Genomic DNA, 17,443 nt, shown 5'->3' on the forward strand with positions numbered 1-17,443 from the left:
GGGATATAAGAGGGGAAGAGAGTGATACTCTAAAACTGTTCAATTGTTAAGATGTGTTGAGATTTATTATCTGTAAAATTGGTTGAGACTTGAGTCAAAATGTGAAACAGAAAAAGGGAAATTCAAGCTTTTCCTCCCTTTATTTTGTTTTTCTGAAGTTAAACACTTTATTTGAATGTGCACAATTTTCACATTTTATTTATTTTCTCTTATTTTGAAATGCAGCCCTACTTTTATTTAGTTAATGATGGAACATTATACACATCTGCAGTCATACATATATGTTCAGTTCTGTTACATGACAATAAATATAAATAAATATTGTCAAAAAGTTTTTGAATTGTACTGAATTCATTTGATTTGACAGTCAGGTATTGATTACATACAGATGTTGATAAAACTACTAGGCTACTTAAATATATATCACACTAAATAGTTAGACATCATGATCTTCCGGACCTTTGCTTCAAGACATTTTCTCTAACTGGACCTCTTTAAATTTTAGTTGAATACCCCTGCTCTATGCTGTCCTTTTCTCTCTCTGCTCTCCCCTCATCCCTACCGGTCGAGGCAGATGCTCCGCCCACCTCTGAGCCTGGTTCTGTTAACAGATGCTCCGCCCACCTCTGATCCTGGTTCTGTTAACAGATGCTCCGCCCACCTCTGAGTCTGGTTCTGTCAGAGGTTTCTTCCTGTTAAAGGGAGTTTTTCTTCCCTCTGTTGGAGGTTTTTCTCCCTTAAAGAGGAGTTTTTTTCCCTCCTAGCTTATGTGGAAATTGTTGAATTGTTGGGTTTCTCTGTATAGTGCTGTAAAGTTCTGCTGTAAAGACTTTAATATGTTAAGTGCCATGAAATAAGCTGTGTTGTGATTTAGCGCTATATAAATAAAATTGAATTGAATTGAATTAATAAATAAACTGATGTGGTGTTAATAAATAAACTTATATGGTGTTAATAAATAAACTGATGTGGTTTTAATAAATGAATTGATGTTGTCAATAAATAAACTGATGTTGCATGTTAATAAATAAACTGATGTGTGTTAATAAATAAGCTGATGTGTTGTTAATAAATAAACTGATGCTGTGTTAATAAATAAACTAATGTTGCATGTTAATAAAATAACTGATGTTGCATGTTAATAAATAAACTGATGTTGTTTGTCAATAAATAAAACTAATATTTTGGTGTTAACAAATAAACTGATGTGGTGTTAATAAATAAACTGATGTGGTGTTAATAAATAAACTGATGTGTGTTAATAAATAAACTGATGTTGCATGTTAATAAATAAACTGATGTTGTTTGTTAATAAATAAACTAATGTTGTTTGTTTATAAATAAACTAATGTTTTGGTGTTAATAAATAAACTGATGTGGTATTAATAGATAAACTGATGTTGTGTGTTAATAAATAAACTGATGTTGTGGTGTCAATAAATAAATGGATGTTGTGGTGTTAATAAATAAACTGATGTGTGTTAATAAATAAACTGATGTTTGTTGATAAACAAACTGATTTTGTGTTGTTAATAAATAAACTGATGTTTTGTGTTAATATCCAATTCAATAGACAAGAGTCAGCTTCATTTTTTATATGGTTCACTGAATCACAAAGTTGCACTCAAACTTTCCTGTTATCATTAACTGGACCGAAGCCACGAAAACAGCACTTGGTCGGCTACGCTGCTTTTAGACCTGGTTTGAGTTGGTGGTAAAGCAAACGTGATTTCACCTCAACAATGACACCAAAATTGCTCTGCACGAGTGCATCTTTATTGACATGCCATTCACCCATCTGTTCGCAGTCAGATTCATGTTGAACCACAAAAATAGCAACTCGATGCAAGCGCAGAAAAAAGCCTCTTGGATCTCTGCTTAGATTAGCTTTGTGCAGATACAAACATAATGACCTTAGTGTTGTTTGTGAATGTGTGATTTAGGACTACATCCCCGGTTTCCTCCAACAGTCCAAAGATATGTGTGTTGTCTGTGGGTGTGAATGTGAGTGTGGATGGTTTTCTGTTTTTCAGTGTTAGCTCTGCACTGGACTGGCGACCTATGCAGCATGTTGGCCCAATGTCAGCTGGCCCCGGCCTCCCTTTATAGATAATGGATGGGTGCATGCATGGATAAATATGCTTCCTGCATGTGCACTGAAAAACGAAATCTCAGCTAAAACATCCTAATCTTTACTGGCTTAGGAACTTCGTTATCCCGGGAAGGTTGATGTCCTTAATGTGTGAAATAAAATAAATCCAGTGTGGGTTACAGTAGAGTTACATGAGCACTTCATCCAATTACAAACATGTCTATTCTATCTACATCCTAAGGAACTCAGTTTGTCTTTGAGATGTCTTCCCGTGCGTCGTACCTTCCTCTTGATGTGTTCCAGCATGTGCTCATGACCCTGGAGGAAGTACAGATGTTGGAACTCTGTGTCGTCTCTCTCAGGCTTCACCAGGCCACTCTGCTCGATGTTCACCACCTTACGGAAACCGTCTGTAAAACACACACACACACACACACACACACACACACACACACACACACACACACACACACACACACACACACACACACACACACACACACACAAGAAGACATCATAAATTCTGTCGTTGGGAGAAGAGAGTGAAGGAGAGAAGAGGAGAATGTACTCACACATGTTGAGCTGTCGGACGAAGCTCGCCATGTTGTTGTGTTTAAAGTACTTTGGCAGAACTTCCTTGGCGAAGCGTCCCTGGTCAAACACATGAAAGCTCGTCCCAGTCTGAAACAGAAAACACACTCAGGAATGTGGAATTACAAACTGTTCAGTGACTGATGCATTGTGTTATGAACTCCTCAGAATCAGCCTGGATATCAACCATATATATATATTCTGTTCAAAGGAGGATGAAATGAGCTTCCAAGTGCTCCAAAGATCGCAGAGCTGCTGCAGAAAACTGAGGAGACAGCAGCTGTTTATCTCAATCTGCCATCAGATTCAGTCTGTCTATTTAAAAAGCTTGTCAATTCATTCAATAAACATCATCTCTTAATAGCACCAAAACAAATAAAATAATATACCTAATGCACATGATGAGCAATAATAATATGCATGTGAATATAAAAGGAAATGCTGGGCCTTTCCAACACTGTTTTGCAGATTACAGATTATTCTGCACGACCTGTTTGGAGACATTTTGTGTTTATTTTAGTCTTTTCTGGATTTCTTAAACTTCCAGTTTCTCAGATGATGTGCAACATAACTGTCGTGAATACGTGTCATCACCTGTCACTGCAGCAGAGACGGATAAGGCATGTTAAATAAAGTTACTTGAATAATGACAGGAGCTTTGCGAGGAGTTAGTATATTTTCCCCACAGTGCAAATTCTTTTCAGTCAGCCAATCAAACGGACTCTTTCCGTCTGTCAGTGATGAGTCATGATCTCTCTCTCAGCCTTACTAAGCAGCTGCAGTAGCTCAGCTCTGCTGTGAAAACAGTTGTGGATCTGATGAATCTGATAACAACTGAGGCTGCTCTCACTACAGATATCATGGGACTGGACGGCATCTGTTTGTGTGTTTGTGTCCCTCTGACGGAGAACAGAGAAGCTGTGCAGGCTCGTCTGTGTGTCACACATCAATGATGCAGTTCACAACTCAAGAAAAATAAAGGAAACAAATTCAGTTCAAGATAAAGTTTCTGTTTTATCGTATCAACTATGCCATTCCAATTCTCTTCACATAAAAAACAACAACTTTGATGTAACTATCTTATTTTACCGTCGGCACTGAGTTTACCAACAATTTGTGTCACAATGAAAGTGAATTTTAAAATTAGCCACTTATCTTTGAATCAAACGTCAAAAATAAAGCACCAGATATCAAAAACAAAATGATTTAATGAACCATTTTTAAACTGTATGAACCCTGAACAACAACAGTTTTAAAGTGGTGCTGTTAGAATATTTAATTAATGCACAGACCGCTCCAGATTGGATTAAAACAAGCAGTTAAATACAACAAGTTCAAAGGATCACTCCAGAGGAGGATTTCAGACCCTTTTTCAGACCACTTATCAAAAATAGAAAAATATGAAAATATAGTTGAGGCCCTGAGTCATATTTCAAGTGTCGATGAGCTGTTAGCACTTCCACCAAAAGGTAATTCTACTTCTAAGCTGGGTTCTAAATGGGTTCATTAAATAACTGTTCCATGCCCAAAGACGTAAAATGATCCAATATTAAAAGAGAAGACTTGGGCATAGTTTGAAAAAATGAATAGAGATTTTTCCTCCTCTTTCTTCTTACGCCTCTCCTGATTTCTCTCGTGACCCTTTGAAAGGGACTCTATGCTGCACCGCAAATAAAACTCTCAGAATAACTACATTCACTACAGCATTGTGCACTGTGTGTTGGAAAGACAGACTCACGGCGCTCCAGCAGATCAGGTGATTGGTTTCGGGGTCCTCCACCAGCGTCCACAGCTTGGTGAGAAAGGCGGGAACGTTACTGGCGTAGCTGCCGTCTACACCAACGGCACCTGGAGACTCCTGCATTCTGACACCTGTCCACTGCCCAGACTCGCTACAGGAGACCAAATGTGTGTGTGTGTGTGTGTGTGTGTGTGTGTGTGTGTGTGTGTGTGTGTGTGTTTGAGTGTGTGTATGTTTGGGTATGTGCGTGCAGGCCTGCAGACTAGTCCATGTTTGTCCACTTCTGTGATCTGTTACTGATAATCCCAAGTTTGTCTCAGCCTCTTTGATTCCATTTCAGTCGGTCCGTTTATCTGTGTTCGTCATTCGATGTCCTCGTTTGTCACACTTTATCTCTTCTTCTTTGGTTTTTCTTTGCAATTGTTTATCTTCTCTAGACTTTTTTGTTTAGTCGCTCTTCATGGCACCTTCAGTCTCTTCCTCTCTTTGGCTCTCCACTCTCTGTCCTTGGTGCCACCACCAGTCATCCAACTGAATGTCATTGCAGAAGGTCCATGTCAGCACACACACACACACACTCTCTCTCACACACACACACACACACATGCACAATTCAAGCCCACCCCCACAGCCCCTCACCCCTGGCCTCCCGCTGACAATCAAGAGACCGCCCAGTAAACAATACAGCATCCACACAAAAGCTTCAATAATAGACCAGTGCTCCACCATCAAAGGGCTCCTGGTCAAACTGAACAGCCCAAAGTTCAGAGTATTTCACGCAGAAAAGACACGATTTAATGTAAATGTGATGTTTTACTGTTCGTACTGACCTACTTTTTAAGAACCGGATACAGTTGCAAACAAACATGTTCTTGCGTGATGTTAAAGGTTGTGTGGGAAAATCCATCCTTGCACTTTTGATGACTAAAGAAAATTGTATTTTGCCGCCACCATCAGGTCATGTTTTCCTCTTGTACGCCACAATTATCAACATCTAACATCTCGTACAATGTAGTAAAAACACTAATCTTAGTCCGGATGTTCTGGAGTGAAAATGCCTTAAATTAGATGTGTTGAACATTAAATTGATCATTTCATCGGATTTCTTTTATTTGTGACCTTTTTTCTCCATGCTAACACTGTATCTGTGTGCTTAAGCACTGGTTTCTCATGATGATAAGATATTTTAAGGTTTTGACCTTAATGAGACCAAACAGTAAAACTGCGGGATGTGAAACCAAAACAATAAGTCGAAAGACCCTAAATGTTTTGTAGAGCTGAGTGGCAATGTGGAATCAGTCCTAATTTTCTGCCGGTTTGTTGCCATAAAAGAGCCCTTCTGACATACATCAGTAATCCTTGTGTCAGGGTGACCTCTGTAATGTGGAATTTGAATTCAATTCAATTTTATTTATAAAGCGCAATATCACAACACAGGTTATTTCATGGCACTTAACACATTAAAGTCCTTACAGCAGAACTTTACAATATTATATACAGAACCCAACAACTCAACAATTCCCACATTAGCTAGGAAGGAAAAACTTTGCTTTAAAGGGAAAAAAAAAACTTCAGACAGAAACAGGCTCAGAGGTTTTAGTGAAAGGAGAGCAGAGAAAAGAACAGCATAGAGATCCAAGACATTAATTTTTATGTCATGACCTATCTGGCAGTTCTTCTGAGGAGCAAAGAAGACCTCCATCCGTCCATCATTCATCAGACCGTCCATCCATCATTCATCAGACCGTCCATCCGTCATTCATCAGACCGTCCATCCGTCATTCATCCGTCCGTCCGTCCATCCATCCAGCAGTCCTCCAGCATAGCTTTCCAGCAGTCCTCCAGCAGTTCTCTCCCCAGCCGGGCTCTCCCCAGCCTGGCTTCCCCAGCAGTCCTTGTCTCACCCATCCTCATCTTTCCGTTCTCCCCTGCACAGTCCTTCTTTTCTCTCAGGGCAGCTTTTATACAGTTGACAAACAGTTGACAGTCACCCCCATTCCCTTTGTATCTGCTTTTGTGTGGTAATACAGCGTTGGTTGTAGGTCACAAGATAAGGACACCAGGGAGTCGTCAATTAGATGCGGAAAGAATCACTTGCAAATAAGACAGACAACAAAGGAAACTTTTCGGACAAGAGACTTTCCGAAGCCACAATGCAAACAAGAGGAAGAAACAATTCCTTTTCCCCCGTCATATCCCTCCTGTTTATACAAAGTATAACATAAAAAAGGAAAAAAACAAAAGAATCATCATGAGGAAAATCATATTAATCACAATTGTTGTTGTTGCATAAGGGCGTGGTGTTTCAGTCATCGCTGTCAGGCCGCAGGGTCCTATCCTCCTGAATGGATGCCATGTGATGCTGTCCGGAGCCATTTTAGCTGTACTGTCTGTCCACAGATATAACAAAAATAAGCTCACCAGAAACTAAATCGCCTAGGTGTTGTTAGTTTCTTCACTGGTGTGAGACAAGCACCCCTATCGGTATCACCTCCCTTTGTAGCCAGACTTCACCACAGGGGAATGCCGGCTTACTTAATCTGGTATGTCTGTGCGATGTGGTTCAGGCAAAGGTCTCATCCTTCTGCAATGGCTGAGGTGTATTCAGGTCCGTTCAGCAATCCGAAAAAGTTTTTTTAGTAGTTTGCCACAGGGGAATGCCGGCTTAGTTTATTATAGACACCATCCCTCCTGTTGAGCCATGGTTTACCCCATGGCTCAAAAGGGCCACATATCTATATAAACTTTTTTGGGAGTATCAGCTTGCCTTCTACATGCTGTCGCTGTTAGTTTTCCCTTGAATCCGTGTTTCTTTTCCCATTTTTTTCAAATATTTTATGTTATCCGCGCCTTTTGAGTGCATGCATTTTACGTCTCCCTCCAGAGGTATCTATTCGATCTTAATACAGCATGTCCCCATTTTTCTTTCTGTGAGCCAACCAGTTTGTATGGAGTTCACCTGAGCAACTGGTCTTTATACAGTGTACCGTTAGGCTTCAGCCTTCCTTTACACTGTAAGACACTCACGGTATCTATTATTTATTCTTATAGTTCGCTGTAGGTCCCTGACCTATTTCCAAAGTCCCTGACTTGGTTACCTGTAGGTCCCTGACCTATTTCCTAAGTCCCCGACTTAGTTACCTGTAGGTCCCTGACCTATTTCCGAAGTCCCTGACTTGGTTACCTGTAGGTCCCTGACCTATTTCCTAAGTCCCCGACTTAGTTACCTGTAGGTCGCTGACCTTTTTTTTTTAGTTTATGCGACTTTTAGTCTAGTCTACTCAAGACTCTTTAGTTTACCTAGTCTACTCAGACTCTTTAGATCAAAACAACAACAAAAGAAGTTGTCTTACCTCGGGTGCCCGATGTTTTGATGGTGAATCAGCCTTGTTCTAGGATCCCGTCACTCGTCCTCTCTCCAGTCAGTCCTGGTCTCACCAATGTCCAAACTGCTTCGATAAAGAAACAGCAGGAGGTCTTTCCTCAGGAGTCCCAGACTCTCCCGTGCACGGTTTCAGGCTGTGTCCAGAGAGAGGAGGAGATGTTGGGATCCGGCTTAAAGGACCAATTATGTTAGAAAAATTACTCAAGAGGCTTGGTTCAAAATCAAACACATCGGACATTTTATTCTTGCAAGAAGGAGCAACTACATGCACCCTCAAAGAGAGGTGTCCAGCATTGCTCCCCCCAGCAATTCTCTACAGCAGGGCTCTCCCCAGCAGTTCTCCAGCATGGCTGTCTAGCAGTCCTCCAGCAGGGCTTTCCAGCAGTCCTCCAGCAGTTGTCGCCCCAGCCGGGCTCTACCCAGCCTGGGTTCCCCAGCAGTCCTCTGCTCCGCCGTCCTCGTCTTCCGTTCTCCCCCTCTTCAGCAGGGTTCGCCCCAGCCGGGCTCTCCCCAGCCTGCCTTCCCCAGCAGTCCTTGTCTCATCCGTCCTCGTCTTTCCGTTCTCCCCTGCACACTCCTTCTTTTCTCTCAGGGCAGCTTTTATACAGTTGACAAACAGTGGACAAACAGTTGACAGTCACCCCCATTCCCTTTGTATCTGCTTTTGTGTGGTAATACAGCGTTGGTTGTAGGTCACAAGATAAGGACACCAGGGAGTCGTCAATTAGATGCGGAAAGAATCACTTGCAAATAAGACAGACAACAAAGGAAACTTTTCGGACAGGAGACTTTCCGAAGCCACAATGCAAACAAGAGGAAGAGACAAATCCTTTTTCCCCATCAATCATCCATCAGACCATCCATCCATCCATCATTCATCAGACCATCCATGCATCCATCCATCCATGCATCTGTCCGTCAGTCCATTCATTCCTCCACCTTCTTTTGCTTATTTGCATAATACCCCAGTCCTCCCCCTGTCCAGCAACATCTTCCAACTCCTGCTGGGGGATCCTAAGGCGTTCCCAGGCCAGATGAGATATATAATCCCTCCAGCATGTTCTGAGTCTACCCCAAGGTGTCGTACCGGTTGGACGTACCAGGAAAACCTCCACTGGAAGGCACCGAAAAGGCATCAAAATCACATGCCCAAACCATCTCAAGAGGCCCAAATTAAACAAATGATTAGTACACTTGGTAACTTATTTATTGAGAGGGAACAGTATGTGAACCTATGATGTGACAATACTGGGGTTAAGGTTTGGTTCAGTTTCACATATTAATGCATTCCTGCAAACCACCTCACTGTATCAACCTGAGTTCCACCTTCATGCGATACGGTTTGGGAGTTGTTGTGATTCCAAAGACTGGAGTGAAGTCTGGCTCTCCTGCATCCTCAGGCCAGATGAACTTAAACTTCCTCAGCAGAGTCACCATGATGAGGAAGAGCTCCATACGAGCCAGACCCTCGCCGAGACACATCCGAGGACCTGAGACATGGAAACAGACCTTAAAGTCTATGACCAATTGACCTCACTTACAGTGTGTGTGCATGCCACTCTGAGTAGGAAACGGTTATAATGCACCTGCAGAGAAAGGCATGAAGGCCTCTGGTTTAACAAACTCTCCCTGGTCATTGAGGAAGTTTTCAGGGTTGAATTCATGAGGGAATTTCCACTGTCCTTCCTCGTTGTGCAGTGAGGTCAAGTTCTGGATGATCATTGTACCCTGAAAACAAAAGTAACCAAAATGTCAAAAGCAATAAAAGAGGCATTTCCCTTTGTTGCCTCTGTCACTAAAATATATTTAACCAGTTGCTCCTCACCTTGGGGATGGAATATCCCATAAGCTCTGTGTCTTTAGTCGTGCAGTGGAAGACACTGAGTGGGACGGTGTTGGCGACCCTCTGCACTTCATGAATCACAGCCTGGATGAAGACAGATTTAAACATCGTTTCAAGCTTCATCTGACCTGGAGCAGACAGTAAACAATGTAGACCAATAAAGCTGCATCAAAGATAACAGCAAACAAAATGTTGATGACCAGACAAAAAATAAATGTGACTTGAAGACAGTCGTTACAATGAATTCCCAAGTCCAGATTTACTGGATAAGATCTCTTCCCTTTAGCCAACTTCGTGTCATGTTCTAACATACATGTCACTCAGATCCAGGGGTACACAATCAATTGAAGTGATTTTTTGAAAACTCTGTCAGATGGTGTACAGTACCTGCATGTAGGGCATTTTGTGTCTGTCCTCAAAATTGGCCTGATCCTTCCCTTCCAACACCTGGTTGATCTCCTGCTGACATCGTTCTGACGGGGCGAGACAACTTCACACGATGTGTTCACCATTTCACAATACAAGTTAATACAATAATTACAAAACACAATTGAGAGGGGGAAAGGTCATGAAACAACAATGTATTGAACAAAAAGTAACATCGGTAATAATGCGTTACGGTCAGGTTCCTGGTAAAGTCCTAGTGTGGGATCATGGCTTTGTGGCACATATAAATAAAGTGGAGCCTTCTTTAACACATGGTGGGGCAAGTGACACTTGAATTGTGTCCCAATTCAGAGGTTGCATCATTTGAAGGTTGCATTTGAAGATAGATTGTGTCACAGGGGTGCGACAAGTCTGTCCCATTTTGAAAGCCTTCAAATGTGTCCAAGAAATACATTCTTACTTTCGCTGACTTTCCCGGTCTATATTTCAGTCTGGTATCACGGGCCCGTCCACGAAAGGAAGGCTTGAGTTTGACACATCTGGTGTCTTCATGCGATGGAAGTAAGGCGACAAAGTACAAAGGCTTTTTAAATCCATGTAAGGAGGCAGGAGTGGTGGCTCAGTTTGGTTCATTAGACTTTCAACGGGAAAATGGAGTTTGAGTCCGCGAGAGGGCAGAGTTAATCTTTTGCCATGATACTTGGTTGATTAGTTACACCTGTGTGTTTCCGACTGTGGCATGTCAAAGTGCCCTCTGGGAAAGAGACTCCAAGGCAACGGTTAAACCTTAGATTAAGGAGGAGCAACACAGGTTTTATATTGTGCGGGGATCAGGTGTTTCATCTACAAAAATTATGGAGGAGTTATGTAGGGTACCCATAGAGATTTCCTGGGGTGACTTGTGCTGCAGGAAAATGGGGCTGTCAGACTATGAACAGTGTTCATATTTATACACCTACAGAGTAAAAGACAGAAACTCATGCAGGCATACCTTGTATGTGTGGGTAGCTCATGAGGTAAAGAAAACCAGTAAGCAGGGTGTTGGAGGTTGTGTCGGTCCCGGCAAAGTGAAGATCTAAAGTGTACATGATGAGTTGCTCTTCTGAAAATGAAGAACCATCATCGCCTCTCTACACAGAGTGGAGTGATAAAAAATTCAAATCAGGAAGTTGTTATAATTTGATCCCTCTAGGAAATCTTGCAATTGCAATAATTTCCGCAAATTCAAACAAACTCCGCAATATCTGCAAGAGCTTGCAATTTTTTTTAATTCCCATGATTTTTTCCCCAAAAAACATTGTCATCAGAATCTGTGCTGAAAGTATTAACAACATAAAGTAAGTCTTTTCAAACAAAACTCACTCTATAAACAACAATAACTCCTCATTTCCAGTCAGAAAGGCACTGCTCTTGTTTTCATCACTAAATAAAACTTTGTTCACCGGAACAAGAGGAGAAACAGGAAGTGACGGGGTTTGTGGGAAATGTGGTCTTCACATTAAAATGATCTAATTAAATGTTTATTATCAAAGGAAGTGATTACATATTTATTCCTTTATCAGGTAAGGCATAACAAAATCGCATTTTTCTTTCTAAACTTGCAATTTTTTCTAATTCTGCCAATTTTCCACAAAAAACTAATATAAAACTTTGTAAATTACGTCGCAATTTTTCAGAAAATCCACCACAAAATCAAACATTTTTAATCAAAACAATCACAAAAAAACCTCCTGGAGGGACTGATAATTATTTTAAACACAACCCATACCCATGTACAACATAATGCTAAATCTAAGATAGTAAGTTGAATCTTTACACACAACTATACACAAACACACACCTTATCCAGTTCATCCAGATAGCAGTCAACAAAGTCTCGTGGCTCTCCAGGGACTCTGGTCTTCTTGTGTTCAGTCACCAAACGAATCGTTTGTTTCCTACAAATCTAGAAAAACACCGGGCGAGAGAAGTTTATTTGCACAGCACATTTCAACAACAAGGAAATTCAAAGTGCTTTACTTAAAACATAAAGACATCAAGACAAAAAGTAAAGGCTTCAAGGGTAAGCATGGCAATTCTCCATGGAGATCCCTTTTTACCAAAGATGACTTCCACTTATGTAGGTGCAATGCAATCAATCTAAATTTTTAAATTACAGAAATCTAAAACTGCATTAGCTAAGACAAAAGAGAGGGCAGTTCTGGGAGAGAAAGCCAGAATGAATATTTCATTGGTGTTTTCAGGGGAATTAACCCTGGAATTGTCATAGAGGCCAACATAAGTCACCATATCCTATGAAATGTTTAGAGCCTTGTATGCGTGTGTGTTTAGTGTGATTTTCCACATTACCTCCATTCCATTAAAGGCCTTGCTGAAGGGCAGTGGCAGGTTACGAATTATGGGAAGAGTGTCATACAGCTGTAAAGAGAGATAAATCTTGTGTTTTTGGATCCAAACATGCGGATACTGCTTCCCTCAATATAATTACTCCAAAAACAATATTTTATTCAAATGGTGAAAAAGAAAACCATATAAAGAAACAGCTGGAGATAATTCCTATCAAAGTTCATTTACAGGGCAAAATTGTTCGAGGCAAGGCGAAGAACGTCTGCAGAGTTTCTGGCTCAGATTGTTCAACTGACAAATACACAGACAGCAAAATATTCACAGCTAATGCAGTTGCACAAGTGTTGAAAAAGCTGAGGTTGCTCTGTTTGTCACTTTGGTCTAGGAGCGTCAAGACATTTTGTGAAGACATTCATGATATGCACACAATGAATCTGACTGACTTTGCTGATCTACCTACTTTTCATCACACAGCCTGAGCTGTACTTTTTGTATAGGACTACTTATCAAAAATTAGCATGCTAAACTAACATGGTGGATATGATGTTGTACCTGCAGAACCTCTGCATGTTGGTATTGTTGTTGCAAACATGTCAGCATCTGTCTTAAACCAGCCTCAGAACTGCTAGCATGGCTATAGACTTTTAGCCTTGAGGACATGTCTGAGTCAGATTTTCTACAGAAGAAACATGCTTTAACTCACCATAGCCCACGGTCCATTGGCTATCTTCAAAATCTCAGTGATGCAATCAACAACCACTGTCATGAACTCTTCGTCATACTCGAAGCGTGTACCAAACAGAACCTGGCAGATGATGTTGAACGCTGCTTTATGAAATATAACTCCAGGACTCAGGGTTTTGCCTGTAAAAGACATTAATAAAATACAGTGTGACACAGTGTTGTACAGAAACGATAGCACAACGCAAAATTGAGTTGTATGGACCCACAGTTGACGTACCAATGCTGTTTTCCAGTGTTTCAATGGTGTACTGAATCTCTCCATGAATTCTGTCCTCCATTGAATTCTTCCCCAGACCAAAGTTCCTCAGGGTCATCAGAGCAAAGCGACGATGCTCCCTCCAGATGGAGCCATAATCTACCGTAATTACGCCTACGAAAGGTGTAGAAACACAAACAGTTTAGGAATTAACTCATGTAACTCATCACTACTCTGTACCAGAGCTCATCAACCTTTCTCGACTGTTTTATTACTGTTTTTGATTTGTTTGTTTTCCTGTTTGTCAGCAAGATTAGGGAAAAAGTACCTGCCAAATTTTTATGAAACTTGATGGTAGGGTGTAGCTTCGGCCAACAAAGAAACCATTAAAGTTTGGAGTAGATCCAAATCATGGGGCAGATTAACGAATACCTTTATATATAGATAGGGCATTTGGCTTTGCCTTGTTCCCTTTAAGGTTTGCTCAGCCTCTCCAAAGGCCGGACAAATTAGTGATCAGTCAGGGTGGCTAACTGACGCCAGTGGCTCCAACAATGGTGACAGTGGTAAGGTTTTGGTGCGCAACATACAGTGTATGGTGGTAAATGCGAATTTGTGAAAAACTGCTCCAATAATTTCTTAATTCAATTTAAGTCTATGCCTAGTAGGATGCTATGACTGGAAACAATACACAATGGAGAATGGCCAGACCTAAATATTCACACAGTGAATTTGGGTCCAGTAATACCAGACTAGATTTTGTGACGCCTTAATGTTACATTTTGTGTATTCTTAGTTCTGGGGTGCCAGCTAGGGAGAACCAACACAAAGGAGGTATGAACAATAACCCACATTACTCTCACACAACCTAAAAAGACCTTTCAACAGAAAAGTACCAACAACAAAAATAGACATCTTTAAATCCTTAGCAATGACAACACACCACAGGAGATGCCCCGTTCTTGCCAATGAGTCTCTTTTATTTTCCTAAGAGAAGAGACGAAAAAATATTAGTTCCATGAGAAAAAAATAAAAAGGAGAAACACCAACAAAAAGAGTCCACTTCAAGATATGTCCAAGAAAAAACCAAATATGGCAAAAACACATATAATCCACTCCAAAAAGGGAAATAATGTTCGCACAAGTCAATCTGTCAGTTAGCCAGTCAGTCAGTCAGTCAGTCAGTTCTATAGGTCCGTTACAATTTGGCCTACTAAATGTTAATCCTGTGCATCCTGTTTGATGTCCCTATAAGTGTATTGTATCAGTTCCTCTAACAATAACCCCAACCCATGAAATAAATTCAAAACAATGTATAAAAAGTTATAAAAACTAATGCCTAACACCCAAAAATGTCAATTAGCCAATAAATGATGATGCTCCTTTGCATAACCAGGAAGCCAGTCGGAGCCAGGCTATCCAGTGATTCAAAATAATATAGAAACTGACAGCTAACCAGTGCAAGGTTTCTAAAATTGGGGTTATATGTGCTCTATGTCTGTTCTTCGTACTTGGGCTGTTGAACAAGTTGTGAAGACCAAACAAGAGGCCAATATAAGTCAATAGTCAAGCATAGAGGTCATAGAAATATGGATTGGTTTTTCTGTGTCACCCTGAGAGAGAAATGTTCTCACCTTAGAAATAATTAATTTGACTAATTCTAATAATTTAAGCCTTTGGTGGCATTTCTAATATGCTTCAAAGCTAAGGTCAGAATTCAAATGCATTATGGCCAAACTTGTGCTAAGGTAATACTGGGTACTGTCTGATTCCTGAATCCAGTCAATGCAGAAAGAGACACAGACCTATCAATGGCACATGTACTGAGACTGTTTCATTATTCATCCAAAAACATTAAATATTTACTCTACCTTTCCTTTGGGTGACATCATTAATAAACAGGTCATGCGGTCGTCCGGCAAAATCTGTCGCCTTGATCACCATCGCCTCCTTCATGGCCTTCACCCCATTGATGACGACAGCTGGTTTTTTGCCAAAGAAAAGACTGTAGACATTCCCATAAGTCTTCCTCAGCTAGAAGGGAACAAGTTTGACACAAATGTATGTTTACTTTAATTTTTAAAAGGGTTAGAAATATTTGCCAACTTAGTTCAGTTGAGTGTTTATTATTCTGCCAGGTGACAATGACAAAAGCAGACACATCAGAGCACAATTACTGCTGACTGTAGAGTCAAATTTACAAGGTGCACTCTACCTCAAGTAAAGCTTCGCCCTCGTCCGTCCCTTGTTTTATGACTAGTTTTGATTTTTGTTTACCTACTTGTTATAGGGAGGCTGTTGCTCAGAGGCTCAGATGGTAGACTGGGTTGCGCACTAATCGGAAGGTGGCTTAACAAAAGACTGACTACATTTACATTCGCAAAAAAGAGATATTGCTGTTAAATATCTTTTCCTCCTCTCCATGCATTGATCACCTAAAAGGTAACACCTTTCACCTATATAATGTTGAGCTCTCAGCAAAAATCTCATCAAAAATATTGTCATATCAAGTCAGTTTATCAAGTATATATTTTTTTTATTTTATTTTTATTTTATAGTACTCTATTAATCCCCGAGGGGAAATTTCTCCGCTACAGCAGGGGGGCTCTCAGGGGGGGAGCTGCTGCAACAGGCTGCCACTAGCATGGCGCCAGGTAACCTGACCTAAGGTGCATGTTTGGATGTGTGACCTGCAACACTGGTTGGGTACACTCCAAGTGTGCAGGGACACAAACAACAACTTTTTATGCAATCCCATAAAGAGAGTAGAAGTAGCGTTGGTGTGGAGTAACCCATCCCTGCATGAAGTATAAAGCACAAAAGAACTTTAAATAAAACAATATAAATCATTTAAAGAGCAACAACATTTATTGCAGCATTTCTCTCACCCTTTCTAAATCCATCAAGGGATCCTTTAGGTCCAGGTGCAAAATGGTCCCCAATACAGGCAGGACAGCAGGTCCTGGTGGAAAATTCTTGGTCCTCCGGGGTTTGACTTGAAGGATGAAAATGAAAATGCAGACCCACAGCAGGACAAGTGATAGAAACATGGTGGGACAGCTCAGACTGAAGTGAAGAGGTTAGCTGCTCGATTTTGGGATTAAAGGTTAGCTCAGCTCTTAGCCCTGCCTCCTCTGGCTGTGTACTTTGTTTCTGTGTATTAAAGGTTTGTGGATGGGCAGATACAAGTCTAGCACTAAGACCCAGGCAGGAAGGGAGGAGAGAGGCTATGAAGTGAGGCTTGGTGGTGATTTTTGTAGGCTCCCTTTGTTTTAAAAGATTTGTTGTAAAACATGGTTTTAGTAGTGAACCGATATAAAGATGAACTGTGTCTTTTAGCTTTTAAAACAAAATAAAAGATCTGTTAATCAATTGTTCTTTTTAAGATATTAACTTGGCCTTTTTTTTTCTTTTTTTTTCATATAAATAGTCTTCAGGCACCTGCATGTTTCCAACTGAGGGGAAGGGCTTTGTTTCCACTCTGCATATAGTTTGTAAAATGTGTTTGTAAAGTTTCTTTTGTATATTAATTTGTTTGTTTGTTTCCTTAGTTCTTTTACCGGCTACTTCTAAGAGAAGCCAGCGACTGTTCTTTTTCCACCATTTGTTAGGTTTCAGTTTGTTTTAATACAAAATTGTTTGGACTGTTTTTCTGTTTCATTTCCTTCCAGTGTGACTGCAGTTGGGCTGCCAGGGAGAAAAAAATGGTGGCAGTCTTTATGCATGTTTTGTTTGAGGTTCTTTAAGTTTCAGCATATTGTAGTGCTGGTAAATAGTTTGCAGTGGTGTTTATTTGTTGTACATCTTACTTTCCACCAGCCTTCCTGACTACAGTTTGGACCCACATTCTTTATTTCTTTGGTTGTTAATTTTTGGTTGATTTGATTTTTGTATTAAAATGTTCTGTCCCCCTTCCTGTTCACCTTATACACCACTGACTTCCAGTACAACTCAGAGTCCTGCCATCTGCACAAGTTCTCTGATGACTCTGCAGTGGTAGGATGTTTCAAGGATGGACGGGAGGATGAGTACAGGGCAGTAGTGGAGGACTTTGTGGAGTGGGCGGGAAGGAATCACCTGCTCCTGAATGTGGCCAAGACCAGAGAGATGGTGGTCGA

The 17,443-nt window shown here is 40.7% G+C and overlaps 2 protein-coding genes across 2 annotated transcripts in view; both read right to left on the bottom strand.

Moving 5' to 3' along the window:
- hsf4 (heat shock transcription factor 4) overlaps window positions 1-4,547 on the bottom strand; it is a 29,113-nt gene extending 24,566 nt beyond the window's left edge. The window contains 3 exon segments of the mRNA XM_069140010.1: window positions 2,375-2,502; window positions 2,665-2,773; window positions 4,422-4,547. Coding sequence (XP_068996111.1) covers window positions 2,375-2,502; window positions 2,665-2,773; window positions 4,422-4,547 — 363 coding nt within the window.
- Window positions 4,548-8,998: 4,451 nt separating this feature from the next.
- Window positions 8,999-16,399, bottom strand: LOC138192551 (cytochrome P450 2F2-like). Its single transcript, XM_069140009.1, has 11 exons — window positions 16,214-16,399; window positions 15,197-15,359; window positions 13,347-13,499; window positions 13,089-13,249; window positions 12,389-12,457; window positions 11,880-11,984; window positions 11,031-11,169; window positions 10,040-10,125; window positions 9,635-9,736; window positions 9,396-9,537; window positions 8,999-9,299 (listed from the first exon to the last, which is right to left on the bottom strand). The coding sequence occupies exons 1-11, from the start codon at window positions 16,373-16,375 to the stop codon at window positions 9,112-9,114; spliced, it is 1,470 nt and encodes a 489-aa protein (XP_068996110.1). The 5' UTR covers window positions 16,376-16,399; the 3' UTR covers window positions 8,999-9,111.
- Window positions 16,400-17,443: the final 1,044 nt, after the last annotated feature.

Source organism: Embiotoca jacksoni, unplaced genomic scaffold (genome assembly GCF_022577435.1).
Source record: "Embiotoca jacksoni isolate LCO1_2020_lvr unplaced genomic scaffold, fEmbJac1.0.p SCAF_89, whole genome shotgun sequence".
In the NCBI taxonomy this organism is placed as follows: domain Eukaryota; kingdom Metazoa; phylum Chordata; class Actinopteri; family Embiotocidae; genus Embiotoca; species Embiotoca jacksoni.

Bases quoted from the DNA above. Each gene is read 5' to 3' on its own strand.
- LOC138192551 (XM_069140009.1), bottom strand. From the start codon at position 16,375: ATGTTTCTATCACTTGTCCTGCTGTGGGTCTGCATTTTCATTTTCATC. The intron at 15,360-16,213 runs GTGAGAGAAATG...GTTCCCTTCTAG, and splicing joins CCTTGATGGATTTAGAAAGG to CTGAGGAAGACTTATGGGAA. The intron at 10,126-11,030 runs GTATGCCTGCAT...TCGCCCCGTCAG, and splicing joins GAGCTACCCACACATACAAG to AACGATGTCAGCAGGAGATC.